The sequence below is a fragment of the Kogia breviceps genome, chromosome 16, assembly GCF_026419965.1.
Source record: "Kogia breviceps isolate mKogBre1 chromosome 16, mKogBre1 haplotype 1, whole genome shotgun sequence".
Classification (NCBI taxonomy): Eukaryota; Metazoa; Chordata; class Mammalia; order Artiodactyla; family Physeteridae; genus Kogia; species Kogia breviceps.
Genome location: NC_081325.1, coordinates 15,900,405 through 15,918,139, shown reverse-complemented (window position 1 = coordinate 15,918,139; position 17,735 = coordinate 15,900,405). Strand labels below are relative to the sequence as shown.

General features: G+C 43.9%; 1 protein-coding gene across 3 annotated transcripts in view; it reads left to right on the top strand.

Annotated features, from left to right (window-relative positions):
* LOC136792765 (uncharacterized) overlaps positions 1-17,735 on the top strand; it is a 439,122-nt gene that overhangs the window by 43,074 nt on the left and 378,313 nt on the right. For all 3 annotated transcript variants that reach the window (XM_067016227.1, XM_067016226.1, XM_067016229.1), the window contains exon 2: positions 8,702-8,798. In XM_067016227.1, the coding sequence (XP_066872328.1) occupies positions 8,702-8,798 (97 nt within the window). The remainder of the gene's footprint in view (positions 1-8,701; positions 8,799-17,735) is intronic.

The following is a 17,735-nucleotide window of genomic DNA, read 5'->3' as shown; positions in this document are numbered from 1 at the left end:
ATCACATGCAAAATATAATGTGGCCTGAAAAAAAGCAAGTTACAGAGCAACCCATAGGGAATGAGACAGTTTATGTGGCTATTTAAAACACACAATGTGACTTGTTACTTACTGTTGCAGCTATCTTACTGTTTCTGGATACCTATACATGCGGCCCAATGAGAGGTGAAGGACTAGAGGGTACACAGTAGACACCGTAAAGGTGATCTTTGGGGAAGGAAAGGAATGGAATTGGAGAGAAGTCCAAAGAGGACATTTCTGTAGATGTTTTGGTGCCTTTATAAAAAATAACTGAAGCAAATATGAAAATGATTAAATGAATTCCAGGTTATGGGTACCGAGATCATACATTCTTTGTTCTTTATTGAAGTTGTGTGTTTTTTCTAAATTCAACAATATAACGACTTGAAAAAAATTAGCCTCTGGATTAAGATCCTTTCGCCTTCAAGTCTTGGTCTTCCTTCCACTTGCTGTGCGTGTGACCTTTAGCTCTTTCACCTGTGGGGGCCTCATCTGTAAAATGAGGACGGCGCAGCGCCGAGGGTACGGTGAGCACACCGTGCAGGCTGGCTGTTTTTATCAGCGTCCTCCAGCTGAGATGATAGAGGCTGATTCTTCCTCTTCAGCCTTTGGAATCCAGCTCAGGTGTCACCTCCTTCAGGAACTGTTTCCCAACCCTCCCAGCCAGGTGCTTCTATAATACTTTGTTCTACCCTGCGTGGTACCCTATGTGCCATCATCTTCTGATGATGATGATTCATATTTATGGAGTATTTACTATGTGCCGGGCACTCTTCTAAGCATCTTGCCTGCTTGTGTATTATCTCAATTCTCACAACATCTTGTTTCGTATCATCATTAATGCCCATTTTACATCCTCCTTTCTAAAACATGTTTATTGGCGTATAGTTGATTTACACTGTTGTATTAGTTTCAGGTGTACAGCAAAGTGAATCAGTTATACATATACATGTATCCAGTCATTTTTAGATTCTTTTCCCATATAGGTCATTACAGAGTATTGAGTAGAGTTCCCTGTGCTATGCAGTAGGTCCTTACTAGTTATCTATTTTATATATATAGTAGTGTGTATATGTCAATCCCAATCTCCCAATTTATCTCTCTTCCCCACCTTATCCCCTGGTAACCATAAGTTTGTTTTCTACATCTGTGACTCTATTTCTGTTTCGTAAATAAGTTCACTTGTACCCTTTTTTTAGATTGCACATGTAGGTGATAGCATATATTTGTCTTTCTCTGCATGACAATCTCGAGGTCCATCCATGTTGCTGCAGATGACATTATTTTGTCCTTTTTTATGGTGGAGTAATATTCCGTCGTATGTATGTACCACATCTTCTTTATCCGTTCCTCTGTTGATGGACACTTAGGTTGCTTCCATGTCCTGGCTGTTGTAAAATAGTGCTGCAGTGAACATTGGGGTGCATGTGTCTTTTCAAATTATAGTTTTCTCTGGGTATCTGCCCAGCAGTGGGATTGCTGGGGCATATGGTAGTTCTATTTTTAGGTTTTTAAGGAACCTCCATACTGTTCTCCATATACATTCTAGTTTAGAATGACCTGTGAGTGTGTCTCCCCTCATAGGTGGTGAGTTTCTGGAGCCTAGGGATTGTGATCGATGAAACTCTGTACCCTCCATGCTTGGCACAGTGACTGAGAAAAAGAGGTCATTCAAGAAATTGCCGAGTGAATAATGAATGCATAACGTTAGGCCAAGCAAACCCAGCCCCTTGGTCACCACGTGGTGAGAATGTGAGATGGTTTGAGGATCTTTTATGGGCTCCTTGGCTCTGCTTTGCCGTCCTGAGCGCCATGTCTCTGAGGGACCATAGGAGAGAAGTGGGGAACGTCTCCTCTCAGGGACAAAGCTTACTGACTGTTTTATAGGTAATAGCGTGGGCCATGTGATCTTTGCCTAGCTCACTCTGTCCTTTAGACATCAGCTCATACTCTCCTTCCGCAGGATGGCGTTTCTGATCCCTAGGGTAGAAGCAAGCCCCATCACATACCTTCACCCAGCGCTGTGTGTTTCCTGGCTCTTGTCAACAGTCGCTCTCAGATGGCTGTCTCTGGAATGACTGTTTACTGCCCGTCTCCCCTCGAGCCACACCTGCCGGGAGGGAAGGGTTGTGTCCCCCATGTCTCTGCGGTGTCCCCAGGGCCTCTGCAGTATTGGGCCTGGCATGTTGCAGGTGCTCAGTACATCCCTGACGAATGAATGGAGTCAGGAGAGGCTGAGAGTGGCAAGAGTGGGTTATTGAAATTCAACTCAATATTCACATTCACAGCGGCTACTGACGAAGACCATGATTAATGTCTTCAGGTCAATATTCTGGGGGCTGGTGAGCCTCTCTGTACCTTGGAGCTTGGCATGGCTGATAAGTGACTTTTCTAGAAGGAATCTTGCTCAGTGGGCAGAGTCTTCTGTGGCTGGCATCATTCCAGACCCTCTTCCCTATTCGAGTGGTTCACAACTTACACTCTTGAGTCAGGACCACCTGGGGGCATTAAAAATACAGACGTTACCCGCCCCCTGGCCTTTACATCTATGTATACACCCACGCATACCCTGAATCGGAATTTCTGGGGTGAAGCCCAGGAGGGCATGTGTATGACATGGTACATCATGGGATAATAACCACTGTTGACCTCTTTCAGGCCACTCGGTCGATTTCCAATGTCCTTAGTTTATAGGTAGGGAGTTCCTGACATACCTTACCTTTTAGGTGGAGAAACTGGATCAGGTACTGAAGGGCAAAGAGATGGATTTTTTTTCCTAGTACAAAACCACAGACTTTCTCTCTCTCCCTTTTATTCTCATCCATCTCTGTTCTCTTTCTTGCTGTCTTTGTTGAATCATTCTTACCTGAATCTTAAGAGAGGGATGGAAATAGCCTGAAACAGACAAAGGTGAACTCAGGCCTCAGTTGTGACCAGAGGCTGCCAGGTGACTTGTGGCCTCCCAGCCCTGGGCACACAAACAGGAGACTTGTGGCGTGCTGGGAACCCCTGGTGAGGGCTTATGACACAGCGGGGCCTCCCCAAAGCTAATTTACTGGCTTACGGCCACATTTCCTCCTGCTCCCCTTTTTAAGCTTGAAAAAAGGACTCTGTCAAATCAACAGGAGGCGTCACAGATGTAAACCTTCAAGGCTTTCTGGGCATGCAAACCATTGCTTGGCTCTCAAGATGACTGAAAATGAGACTTTCCTTCACATCTGCCCATAAACCTCATTTCCTCCTTCCTCCTTGGTGCTTCCAGGGAGGGGAGCTGGCCCGGGGAGGGACTCTGTCCCGCCCCTCCCCGAGTGGATGGACACACGGTCAAACATCTTCATCCACACTCAGGGTACAAGTTGCTTGCTCACATAACTCTTAGTTCTACCACTGTAAGAACACTGGGGGTAGTGTTCTTTTATTTACGGGAACACTGATAAGGTCTGAAAGGGTCAGTGATTTGCAGGCCGGGAGCAGACACAGGCCCCGTGTCCGGGTCTGTATCTCAGGAGCCCCGTCACCACTTTCTCCCTCCGCACTGGCCTGGGTGGGAACACACCCGTGGCTCCAACACGGGTTCAGGGCGGCACCCGCCAGGTGGCTGGTTTGGCTCCGCGGGACTCTCAGGCCTTTCCTTTGGCCTCTGGTCTCTCTTGATGAATATCCCTGTCCTACCCTTGAGACAGAGGCCTGAAGCTGAGCCTGAATTAAACCTAAGTGCAGGCGCTTGTAATGAGAATGTGGTCTGAGATATTTGTTAAGGTCTATGAGGGAGGAATGGAACTTAACCTATTAGCCTTTCTTAGTTTATTCGCCTCATTTCTATTACACTTGATGTTCTGAAATTGCCGTTTATTAACCGTTCCATGAACACACGTCTTTGCGGAGGGCTTGCTGCGCGCCGCGCGCTGGCGTGGGGCTGGGGGTGTGGCAGCGTGGACGGCTCCGGGTGGGAGTAGTGGGGACCCCGAGAGGGTAGGGGGACAGGTGTAGCGCTCTCGAGACAGGAGGAAGGCCCAGAGAAGGCTTCGGGATGTACTGGGGGCCGCTGGCTCCAAAGCCCTGGGGCGGGGGCGGGGGCGGGCGTGGGCTTGGAGCGGGGCAGCGGGGGCAGCGAGGAGGGCGGCGTGGCTGGAGCAGACCAGGTGACAAGCACGAAGGGCCGAGCACAAAGGCCGGGGCAGGACTTTGTATTTAACTTTGTATTTAATTCTGAGTGTGATTGAAAGCCTCCGGGGGTTCTGGAGCTCTGACTTGGGTTCTTTTTTTAAAAAATATAATTAAAAAAAAAAAATATTATTTTTTTTGGCTGCATTGGGACTCTGTTGTGCGTGGGCTTTTCTCTAGTTGCGGCGAGCGGGGCTATTCTTCGTTGCGGTGCGCGGGTTTCTCGTTGCGGTGGCTTCTCTTGTTGCAGAGCACACCCTCTAGGCGTGCGGGCTTCCGTAGTTGTGGCTCGTGGGCTCCAGAGCGCATGCTCAGTAGTTGTGGCTCGTGGGCTCCAGGGCGCATGCTCAGTAGTTGTGGCGCACGGGCTTCGTTACTCAGCGGCTTGTGGGACTTTTCCTGTCCAGGGATTGAACCCGTGTTCCCGGCATTGGCAGGCGGATTCTTAACCACTGCGCCACCAGGAAAGTCGATTCTTAACCACTGCGCCACCAGGAAAGTCCCCTGGCTTGGTTTTTTTTTTTTTTTTTTTTTTTTTTTTTGCGGTACGCGGGCCTCACAGGCTCCGGACGCACAGGCTCAGCGGCCATGGCTCACAGGCCCAGTCGCTCCGCGGCATGAGGCATCTTCCCGGACCGGGGCACGAACCTGTGTCCCCTGCATCGGCAGGCGGACTCTCAACCACTGCGCCACCAGGGAAGCCCCTGACTTGGGTTCTTGAAGCATCACTCTCGGGAGACTGGCAGCTCGGATTCAGGTGGGAGGGCAGGAACCGGGGAGGAGTGGTCGGGTTCAGCGTTTGTTCTGAAAGCAGAGCCAATGGCATTTGCTGATGCGTTGAGTGTGGGGTAGAGGAAGGAATGAGTTGTTTGGATGGTTAATGGTGTGTCTAGATGTGTACACCTGAGAAGCTTCTGTGACCATTGGCACTTGGGGAGATTCAAATCCAGGAGGCTTCTGGCAGGAGATGGGCCATCGGAATAAGGACTTTCTCTGGAGCTGCTGCAGCAGCTTCCTGGCTGGTCTCGACTCTTCATTCCTGGGTTGTGTTTCTAAACGAGGGTTGGCTACTTTCCACTTCCCTCAGATCAACAGTACGTCTCATTGGCCTTTAGACCAAGTCCAGGCCAGCCCAGTGGCAGTCAAGGCCTCATCCTAGCGTCCCACCCCATCTCCAGCTATTTCCTTGCCTGCATTTACCGAAGTTCCAGACACATCAAACTACTCCCCCCCGGCTTCCCCGCCCATGATGTGACAATCACACCCGCTGCCTTACTTTATGCTCCTCATATGTCTCTACCTTTCAAGAGTCTTTGGAAGCATAGTAAAAATTCTGCCTTCTCCCAAGTTCACATCCCATATTCTTCACGATGGAATTATTTCTCTAATAAAAATTGATTTGTACATTTAGTCACCATTTAATTTTCCTCTGTATTACAGTTGTAGATCTTTAAATGTATGTTATATATATTTATATTGTATTTTTGTATATATTGTATATTTTGTGTTACAGTCATATAGCCTTATAATACTGCTTTTATTAACGTAAGGTTTCTGTTACTAGATTATGTACTTCTCACGGGTGAAACTGGGTCTTACTTTGTATTCCAGTCTAACCTAGATTTTTAGAACCTCAGTCAGTGATCTGAATCATATTGATTCAGTAAAGGTAGACAGGGGCTAAGAGAACAGTTCTGAAGCATACAATGCCCTCTGATTACAGCTCTTAATGGTACATGAGGGTGATAGTAAAGGGCTTGTAAAAACCTGGAAATTGAGTAGTTTTCTGTTTCAGATGCATCTGGCACTCTCCAAATAATCCAGTGGTCCACCATGTTTCCCAGTTTCCTTTGCAGTTGTATTGGCTACGTGACTAGCTCTGGTCAGTGAAATGTGAACGGGAAGTCAGGGGTCACTTTGGCTGAGGCTCTTGGGAGCCCGCGCTCTCCTCCATCTTTGTCTGCCTCTGCTGCAGTCAGCCTATAGCCATGTGTTAGTATGCAGAACACAGAGTGGATGGAACCTGGATCCAGACTCATCAGATGGAGAAGGGCCCTGCCATCTCATGTTAGACCTCACAATGATATGAAATAAATGTTATGCTAAATCAGATTTTGATTTGCTTGTTACCTCAGCATAGCCTATCTTATCCTGACTACTGTATCTTTTCAAAGTAGAGCTAGTAAATTCTGCGTATGATGGACTTGATTAGCCGTCTGAGAAAGCAAAGTCAGAAATGGTCTGTCTGTAATTTGCAGGCATCAGATGTCACATTCAGGATGATTCAGAGAATGAGCTCATGGAGGCAGAAATAGAATATGACCGTAAACAAACAGCAGAAATCTAATCTGTTGTGATGCACTGTGTCTCAGAAGAGGGGTGTAGAAAGGGAAATGAAGAGCCAGAAGTTGGACATGTCCTTGAGAGAGGGTGTCTTGTGGAGGAACAGCATCTGGCCATTTGGAAGGTGTAACTGTACTGTGGCTATGGGCGCACCAAGTTGTTTGGGCCAGATGTCATTTCACATTCAGATTCTGTAACTTCCTGCTCCTGATGTGAAGCCATGCTTGTAGTATAACCTCCAGATAATACTGAACTTGCCATTAGTTTGTACAAAAGGAGAGAAGACCCTCATGCACTATCATACATACTAGCTGGTTTCATCGACAGGTCATTCTCTAGCCAGTTAATTCTCTAGCAATCTAGTTGTTTGTATTAGCCTCTGTAAGGCAGTAAGTTCATTCATGAGAGATGGAAATCAGACTCAGTCTGTTGAGTCTGTGGAAATCAGACCCAATCCGCTGGCAAGCCACCTCGTGAGGTCTTTAGGCAGCCACGTGGGCAGCCAGCCAGCCGGGTCTCAGACCCTCCCCAGGCTGCACCACTCAGCATTGCCCTGGGGGCTGTACTTGGTACAGCGCGTGTCCTTGACCTGCAACCTTCAGAGGTTCCCAGGAACAGAGCTGACTGGGAAACAGTCAGCTTTGTCTGTTTGATCTGATGAGCCTTTACATTAACATTGGAGGCCCCGGAACACCCCATTAGAGAAGCTTCTCCTTGAAAGTAAGGTTGATTGTTGCACTGAAAAATGTATAGACCCAACCATAAACAGAACTGATTTTTGTTTACTTAAATGAATTTTAGGGAGAGGAGTCATGCAAACATACTCTTAACTCTGCCATTTCCCCCAGAAATCTCAAAGACAGTTTTGGATCATCAACAATATGTATATCTGCAGCTGTGTGTTTGAAAGCTACCAGCAAATCCATTCTCAAATAAATAGTTGTCTCTCACACCAGCATCATGTTTTGGAGATTTTTCAGTTCCCTTTGTTCTCCTTTCTGATTCCAGACTTGAAATATTGGTTATGTTCTCATATCCCAAACACCAAGCCCCAAACTAAAAATAAAACACAAATCTTTGTTAATGTTTTTTAATAGTAAAAATATTCATATAAATAAGAATTTCTAAAAGTGTAGAGATAATTAAAAAAATAGAAAGTAGGACCCTTCCTAGTTCCACCCCGTAGAAAAAGCCACTGTGAAAGTTTGGTGAATATCACTCCAGTCCTTCTCCCTACACATATACAACCATATGTTTTATTATTTACAAAAATGGGATAATTTTATGCATGCTGTCTTACAATATGCTTTTTTTTCTCTCGGCGACATATCTTGGGCATATTTTTCATGTCAACGTACGTTTGTATTTTTTGGTGGCTGCAGAATATTCCATTTTATATGTGTACTATAATTTATTTAGCCAAGCCCCATTGCATTGCTCTCAATTTTTCACGTTTATAAACAATCCTGAAATGAATGTCCTTGATTACAGATCTTTGAGTACTACATGGTCTTAATATAGTTATGTTTCTAGATGAGAAAGAAAGAATTCTGTATTTTAAATTTTAGGTCAAAAGAATTCTGTATTTTAAATTTTATTTAATAGCTTCTGCCCGAAGGTCTGTACAGTTTATACATTCACCACCGCCATGCTGGCATCTTGGTTGGATTTGCATTTTGATAATCTTAGGTAAAAGAAATCTCAGGGCTAGAATGTACTGTGCAAGGTAGAGGTGTAATTTTTGAATTACTAAAATGCAAAAATTACCCCATACAATGCCATTTTGGTCGTAGTTTCATAAGCACAAAATGGTAACCATGACGCCTGAGTGAAAGCAGAAGTGCAGCCCATTCTGGCATTCTCGTTCGAGTTCCCACCTCTCGGCTCCCAATCCCGACAAAGACAACCATACACATGTGAGGAGGTTTGCTGGGCTGCCTGGAGTAGGAAGTGCTTTGCTTTAAATCTGCCTTTTACAGAGAAGTCAGTGGGCTGAAATGGAAAGGTCCTTAACTCCCACACTTGCTGGCTCTGCACCCTTGGTGCGTCACTAATTCTCTCTGAACTGATTTCTTTATCTGGCTAATGGCATTTTGTGAGAAGTAACTGAGAAATTAGACATAAGTCCCTAACCAATGCCTGACATGTAGCATTTGCTTGTTTTCTCCATCAGCTGAGCATCCTTTCTCTGTGGAGAATAGAGCTTCTGTTCTAGGACCAAATTTCACCGTGACAAACGACTCCAGTTTTAAACCATCTCCTAGAGAAGGGTAAGTATTACTTGTAGGGATCCTCTATTCCTCTTGACTTGTTTTCAATATATTGGACATTAAGCTACGTTGTTGAACAGGACACTTTTGTTTGTTTGTTTTTTCAGAGCAAATGTCTCTAAGAGTCTTAACCATGTCCATTTGCTTTTGCCAGGCGCATTGTGAAATGTCATATTACTCTTTGGGCACATTATGTAGATACAGCTCATTAGTTTAAATCTGCCTGTTGTTTCCAAGGTAGCTCTGTTGACGCTGGTTCCAATGGGGGTGACTGTAGCCAAATGAGACCAGAGTTGGGTCTGTGAGGCTTTTCACTCCGTGCACGTGTGAAATTGTTTCCTGGGTGAGCTGCTCTACCTGAGATTCGAAGAATCTGTCACTTGTGGTAATTTCCTTCTACCTGATGGTTTAGCCAGACTCTTGCTATGCTTGTGCCCATTCAAACTACTCCAGGGTGTTCTAAACCACATGGCTGCCCATCTGGAGTATCCAGAAGGATCCTGGTGGATACGTGGGAAGCAGCTGCAGAGGGAGACTATTCCCGGAGAAATGCAAAGAGCCCAGTAAGCTGGCGGGGAAGCAAGCCCTGGACAGGAGGGAGGCAGCACCACCTCATTCATTATCTTGCTTTTATTTAACCACCGTCAGAGGTGGGGAGTGTAGTGAATAGTGTCCTTAGTCTTCAGATGAAGAAATGGGAATTCACAGGTTTAAGGATTAAGTCTGATGAGATTTGTAAGCTCAAGCTTGAGCTCAAGACTTGTGGTCCAGTGCTGTCTCTACTGGGGAAGACTGCAATGGTGGTAGCACCTCCAAACTGTCCCTGGGCTGCAGATGCAGGAGGCCCAGATTCAGCATGCACAGCAAAGTGTCAGGGTTCAGCCACATACATGAAACTCAGCGGGAACACGACCTAGTGGGAAACTAGAGGGAAACTGAGGCAGACGCCCTGTTCTCTGGAGTGTGTTGCTGAAGCCAGAGGTGGAAGGGCCAAGGATGTCAAGGTGTTCAGGGCTCACCTCAGAGACACCAGTTGCTTCACCCAGTCCAAGATCCACCTGGGAGAGGTTGGAGGCTGTTAACTTATCCTAGTTCATCAGGGTTCGTTAGGTACAAAGCATGGCAGAGCTCAGGAGAAATGAAGCCTCATGACTTCAGGTCAGAGGGGCTGCAAACAGCAGAGACTGTATGTAGGTTTCACAATTTAGCCCACAGAATTGCCCTATTCCAGATGCTTCTTCTCCCTTCCTTGCTTCACCTCTGCATTGTCAATTGAGTGCAGCAAGCAATGCCAATGATGCCAGACTGTGATGGGCTCCGTGAAAGTGCTCTGAGCCCACTTGACTAGGTTCTCTCCTTTCCTGTTGGAATCAGTCAGCCCGTCATTGAAATGTGTGCTGTTCGTGTGGCAGACTTCTGTTGCTGATAAAGCTCTGAGTGAAGTTTACGCTGCTGCATGACCTCGGTCCCCTTCAAATTTATACCTGTTCATAGTTCTATTTCGTCTGCAAAGTCACTTGTAGATAATAACAGCTTTTTTTTTCTGTTATATTCTCCAAGAATCCAGTTACACTAAGCCTCTTGATACAGGTTCATGAGCTCAGATCATGCTCATGACCAATTGATTGGGAGTTTTTCTACTCCCCTCCCTTCCCCCCTCCCAACCCTTCAGTCTCAGATTAATATCTAACATCTTTCTAGAAGGCTGATAACAAAGTATCTTTGTAAAGAGCAAAGGCTTTTTTTTTTTTAAAGCTGAATTCTGGTTAACCAAGTTTATTTTCTGTTGAAGCAGAGAATAACTATAGAAGGCACAGACCTGGCTGCTCGAATTCTTTCTTTTAAAATGAATGTTTTCATTGCTCTAAATTAGAAGATGCTGAGGATGATGGAGTGGGAAAGTCCAGGCAGGGCCTTCTGTTTAGCTATGATGTCCAGTTCTTGCAGTGATATGGAGAAAAGCAAAGAAAGTGATGTGTTGAAAGGCAACAGCGCCTTTTTTCAGTCTTGAAATGCTATGCCATTTTCAGTCTTGTTTATCTCCTGGTCCTTGTTTTTATTTTTAAGGAACTAAAGGTAAATAATTTGTACTGAAATACATAAGGATAAATATTGGGTGGGGTGTTTCTAGCCACTTTTCTGTCTGAAACTTTTTGATACTTTTGGGTAAGAAAATCAAATGTATTTCCTTTGTTATATAAACTCGAAGGGATTGAAAGCTAGGAGAGAAAATATAATCAGTAGAGCTTTGGCTTAATCAAGCTTCTAGACCCAGTGACCAATTTATAGGAAAATAAGACACAGGAGCATGTTAAGAGACATCATGGGATGCAATTAGCAAAACTCAGATATAGGAAGTTCTAAAGAACAGATAATCTAATTTCTTCTTTTTCTTCTTTTTCAACAACAACGACAAGACATGGGAAAAATAAATGGGGGAACCCATAATTTAAAAGAGATTTAAGATATATAACTAATAGTAGTGTATGGACCTTACTTGGATCCCAGTTCAAATTCCTACCTAAAAGATTTATAATCCTGGGATAATTGGGGGACAGCCCAGTATCAATGAGAACTGCTAACATTAGACTGTGGGCTCTAATATCACTTTCCCCTAAAAGAAACCAGGGTTCCTTAAAGAAGTGGCCACTTCCATGCATAATATACAGTGTGAATTTAGAAAGTCTTGTCATATCAGTTAGTGAGGAAAATGGCAAAGACTTCTAGCATCATCTTAGAACTCAAGAGCTACCTTGGTCAAAGATGGGGAATATGGGCATCAATAAGAATAATTACTGCAGTGAATAGAAATAGTTCAAATATGCTTAAATTCATGAGTTCATAATGATACTTTAAAAAGTGCAAATGAATTGGTCATTATTGGAGGATGCCAAGGAGCCAACTCATTATTTGAAACCTGGTAAACAAGAGGGAAAAATCAAGCATTTATTCTTCCTTTTAAATATGAACTGTGCCATGAGATAGTCAAAAGAAGATGGGAAGTTTCTCACTCTAGAAGTAATCCAACTAATAATTGAAGAAGAAATATTACCATTTTGTAACCATTAATTAATGGGTGAATCTAGGCATTGAGCATGAATGAATACTAATATCACAACACTACAAACAGATATTGTGCACCCCTGCAATGGAGGAACATAGTACCCCTCTAACATAGTCTTGACAAAAAAATACTTGAACATGCTTAAGGCTCTAGATCCAACTACCAATTTATAGGAAATACAGATGACAGGGAAACATGTTAAACTGCACCATGGGGCTACAAGCACCAAAATCCAGATTGTGGGAACTTTCACAGGACAAACAATCCAGTTTCTTCAACAAATATATTGCAAGGAAAAGAAGGGTTGAAAAAGGAACCTATATGCTCAAAGGCAAGTTAAAGGATGTAAATCAATTATAATATGTGGATCTTCTTTAGATCCTGTTTTTAAAAAGTATCCAAATTTTAACAAACTGTAGTAATGTTAATGACATTCACGAGATCAGGATATTTGAACACTGTCTAAGGAATTATTATTTTGTCACATGTGATACTGGTATTGTGATTATGTTAGACTTTTTATCTTTTATAGCTATATATTGAAATATTTACAGAAATGATATGAGGCCTGGGAGTTACTTCAAAAGCATAAGGTTAAAGGGAGTCATCTCCTGGGGTGGAGATGAGCCGGACAGACCATGGGTTGATGGCTGTTGGAGCTAGGTAATGCACATAGAGGAGGTATTATTTTGCCTTTTTGGTGTATGTTCAAAATTCAACATAATAAAAAGAAGATTTTTTTTAAAGGATAGGTAAATGTGAACACTGACTTGATGTTTAATTATGTTGAGGAGTTAATGTTATTTTTAAAGTTTGTGGTAATTTGGATTTACACCTTTAAAAAGATAAAATAGTTTCTGGGATTTGCTTCAAATCATTGGTGCTTGTAGGGGTAAAAATGAAATTAAAGTGTCCACTATAGTATAAGTTTGAAAGTTTCCTAAATTATAGGTAACATACAAAAGCTAGGCTAGGCTGTAATTAAAGAAAAAAAAAGGGCTGCAGCATAGAACAGTTAATGTAAAAATACCTTGTGTCTATGACTAAACTGAATGAAAGCCAAATGTTCATTTTTATTTTTATTTTTCATGCTAAGCTTTTGGGTTAGCAAAAACAAAAACCTAAACACAAATGCATTTAAAGCAAAGTGAATAGAAATATATAAACCTGTTGACAGTAAAGAATTCTTCTTTGTAGCAATCGTATAATAAAACAAGGAATTTCTCAGCCCTATTTCCTCCCCCTACATCATCTGAAGGTCAGTAATGCTATTGTGTGTAAGATTTCTAGTGTCATTTATATAAACTGCCTGCTAAATTAATTTCCTAAGTTAAACTTGAAATTTATCAGAGTTAGACCTTGAAATTCATACATACGAGAAAAATAGGTAAAATAGGTAAAATCTCATATTACAAAAGAGAAACGATAAGTACCCATTTATTTGAGCTTTAAAATGTACTGAAACGAGATAAGAAGGATGTTTTTATCAAAATGGTAAGAGCTACAAAAAAAAAATGACGATTATATAAGGTCTTAGATTCTAGATGCTGAAGATTAGATGGAGAGGGTGGCAGGAAGAAGACATTTGGCGAAGTCAGAGTCAGAATCTGTGGAGTTCAAAAGTCTCTGAAGCACAGGGGGCTGTGGATTGCTTTCTCAGCCTCCATTCCACTCTGCTTCTAGTTGGAGATGTTGGGACTCTAAAACTGATGCATGGCAGATTCCCTTGCAGCAAGGATTCTGAATGAGAATTAGGTCTTGCTGATTATACATGCCTACGCTTTGGATTTGGAAGGCAGACGTTAGGTGGAGGCCATCTTACTTTCATTTCTGGGGAGGCTGCCCTGCAGCAGCACTGCAATTTGCTTTCTCCAGGTTCCTGGGTATTGAGAAGCAGTTGCAGAAGCAGAGCAGCTGTGGAGACTTCCAGACTCTGGCCTCCTTGTCCCTGGTTGACAGCTATGGGAGTGGGTCTGGAACCCATAGCTTCAGTATGAGCTTCAGGCTGGTAGCTGGTCTGGTGGCTCCGTCTGCATTGTTCTGGGAGTCCCTGCTATAGGCTTATCCCAGAACTTGTCTGTCAGCCCTTCCAAAGACTTTGTAAGCACCCAACTCCCTGTATTAAATCTCTTTCTGTTTAATACACCTAGCATGATGTTGTTCATGATATTGCTGATGGAAACAAGCAGCATTTAAAAGCATTCAAGCTTTCACAAATGAATGTTAGGCCTGCCAAATTCACCTTTCCTTCCCCCCACACAATTACCAAGGCCTCACATGTCCAGCCCCATCATCCCCAAGTCCCAGTTGTCTTGGTTCCTTCGCTGTTTCTTGCCAGTGGTCCCAACATTCAAGGTATCTGCAGTCAGCGAAGGACCTAGGCTTCAGAGTGGCTGGCAGGGTGTCCCACACTCAGGTTCAGTTGCAGATTCAGCTGTCTTTGAACTGTGCCAACTTCTCCTCCCCCCACACCTTATTGTCACAATAATTCTAACATGTAGAGTTTTAAAAACATTTTATTTATTTTTGACTGTGTTGGATCTTTGTCGCTGCATGCGGGCTTTCTCTAGTTGTGGTGAGCGGGGGCTACTCTTTGTTGCGGTGCGCGGGCTTCTCATCGCGGTGGCTTCTCTTGTTGCGGAGAATGGGCTATAGGTGCGTGGGCTTCAGTATTTGCAGCATGTGGGCTCAGTAGTTGCGGCCCCCGGGCCGTAGAGCACGTGGGTTTCCGTAGTTGTGGCTCGTGGGCTCTAGAGTGCAGGCTCAGTAGTTGTGGTGCACGGGCTTAGTTGCTCTACAGCATGTGGGATCTTCCCGGACAAGGACTTGAACCTGTGTCCCCTGCATTGGCAGGCGGATTCTTAACCACTGCGACACCAGGGAAGTCCCACATGTAGAGCTTTTATCCCTATTCAAAGACAAGGTGCTTGAAGCTTAGAGACATTAAATAACACGTCGAATATCCATGTTTAAGGGCAGATTTAGGATTTGATCTCAGTTTTGTCTATTGAATGAGCTTTTGAAAATACACTAATGTAGGTATATAGTAAGCATCATCGTTTAGTCCTGCAGTCCTGCCGAGGACTGAGTGGAAGCTACACAAGAAACAGAATTTCTTTTTTTCTGTGCTGGTGAGAACAACCTTCCTGCCTTTTGGTTGGTTCATAGGAGACAGCCGGGGAAGAAGGCACGGGAAAAAAGCCATAAAATATGAGTGAACAAAAGGAGCCAAAGAATAGTGGAGACGAGCTGGTGGTGTGGGTGCTGTCGGTGGTAGAGATGGGGGCATCGGCACGCTCGTCGTGCTAGCTGGGGCAGTGGCAGCCCTGCTGGGCTTCGTGGTGTGGTTTGTCTGCTGCTAGTGCCCAGAAGTAGGGCAGCAGATTGAGAGCTGCCTGGAGACTTGCAGTGTTACTTCGCCCTAGCTTCCGCTCACTCTTTTCATTCTGTTGGTGGAGCGAACCTCCCTCTGCAGTAAAGGAGGAGTCTTCTTTCTGGCCTAGCAAACCCCACGCAGCTCAGCCAGGCTGCAAGGCTCCGTTGAGGCCTGGACCCCTGTCTTTTCCCTGTGAGTAACTTGACCTCCAGCTACAGACTTGGACCTCCTATATTCTGTGCTGTCTCTAAAACGCCAGCATGTGACTCCATGGGTGCTGTGCCCTGCCCCTGCCGTGGGCCTGGGAACTAAAATACATGGCTCAGGATTCCAGTTCTGGAACTTTCTGTCTGTGTGATTCTGGCCCAGTTCCTTATCCTCTTTGAGCCTCTGTTTCCTCATCTCTGAAATGGGGGGAAATAACACTACTTCACAAGGTTAGAATGTGGATAATGAAGTGAGTTACTTATCTAGAATATGGCAGGTGCTTTATACATGGTGTCCCTTATGTTAATTATACACACTCTGAATGGAGTCAATGCGTCTCTCCACTGGGGGAAGCTGATGAGAAAACAGGTGAGTATCAAAGTGTATTTCTTCACTGACCAGACTAGATTTTCCATAAAGAAACTTCCTTTCAAATGCATGCAAAACTGTCCAGTTCCTCGCAAATGAAGTGTTGTTTTTTTGACTTGGCAAGGGCATGGTGTACTCTGAGCCACTTACTGTCTTGTGTCATCAATGAAACAAAACAACAGTCAACAATTGGTGTTTGGCCTTCGTGACTCTGATCTCAGGTATCTGCCCACAGCCTGATCAAGCTCTGGAGGCACACTTCAAAGAATTCTTAGATAAATATTATTTCCTCTTAAGAGGAACCCATCAACCTAATGAATCATATTAAAATAATTCCTGACTGTACATTTGCCTAGTGTTAAATGTTCATAAACTTTATTCTGAACAGCTCAGGTGCCATTAGACTTAGAGGTGTTACAGGAATTTTATCGTCTCTCCTTTTTCATAAATGTTTGTGTTTATTTAAAAATAATTTACACAGAGTTGAGAGCTTAAATTTTATATTTTCTAAAAGGAAGAAGGGAATAATTAATTGTGTATCTCCCCATTTCTATCCATAGACCATCTCACAAAATATCTAGATCTGAAACTCTCTGAGATTGATAATATGCAAAAATCTATGCTATCGGAAGTTGAAACGAACATGTTTAAATGAGATGTTTTTTATAAAGTGCTCGCACAATTCTTGACTCAAAGTTAACAGTTTATAAATATCAGTTCCTTTTGAATATTTACTAGTGCCTTCGTTCGATGATTCTAACTCATACTATGTCCAGAAATTGTGTCTTCTTCACTTTGAAAGTGATTCATTTTTTTTCTTGCAATCCGCTGGGTATTGAGATCATGTCATGATGTGACTTAAACATGATGTAACCTGGTGGGGGAAGGACTTATGTGACGTTGAGAAGGTCAGGTTGAATGAAGTGTTCCTGGTACCCTAAGGAAAGGAGATATTACCCTCTATTGGTTTACAAGTCATGTTTCAAATGTTTTCTTTGAGGTTAGGACTCAGATCATCCCTTTGCTATACACTTAGTAATTTGCTAATTCATTCCTCAGGCTTCTAAGTAGTATTCAGACAACCTTATTTGTCTCCAGTCCCCATCTATAAAGTGGATAGCATGCCTACCCTACAGGTGTGTCACGGCTAGCAAGGCATAAATATTTACTGGGGGCTTATTTTAGCAAAAACTTAAGAAAGAAGTCATGGCCCTTAACCTTCATAGAATTGGCTATTGAGCCGTAGAGACCAAAGTGAAAGAAAACATTGTGAAAAAATGTTTTCGTTGTTCCCTGAGAATTGAATACAGTTACTAGGCCACGCAACCCCGGCTTCTGTCACTGCCTTGAGTGCCCATCCGGCTCCCTGGATAGACTGGCCTTTCCCCCTCATAGCCCAGACCTCTTGAAGCTGCATGTTGGATTGGAGAAGACAGCCTTTCCAGATAAAGCAAGATCATTCTTTGTTATCAGTAGACACATGCGCGCCCCCCCCCGCCCACCCCCACCCCCACCCCCACCCCCACCCCCACCCCCACCAGAAATTTCAAATAGCGCCCAAGGTCCATTAGTAGAAGAATGAGAAGTGAAGTTGGATCGCCCGTTGAGGGCTGAGCTTTGGATCTTGAGTCGTACTGAGTGATTAGTTTCCGAAAAGCCTCCTGCCCCTCCGGCCGCGGCACACTTTGTGGTCTTCTCCTGGTCCTTCTCCTTAGGGTTATGGTCCCCAGTGAGGAAGCTCAGCTTCTAATAAGGAAGGAGCTTGAGGGTGGTTTTTTTTTTTTTTTGCAGGTAGTACCTGGGGGTCAGGAAGCAGGAGCAGAGGATGTCCCCTTGACCTATGAGATAAGAAAACAAACAAACCCATGTGAGGCAGCAGTGACATTTGTTCCGATGCCTAATTTTAGAAGCAGAATGTGAG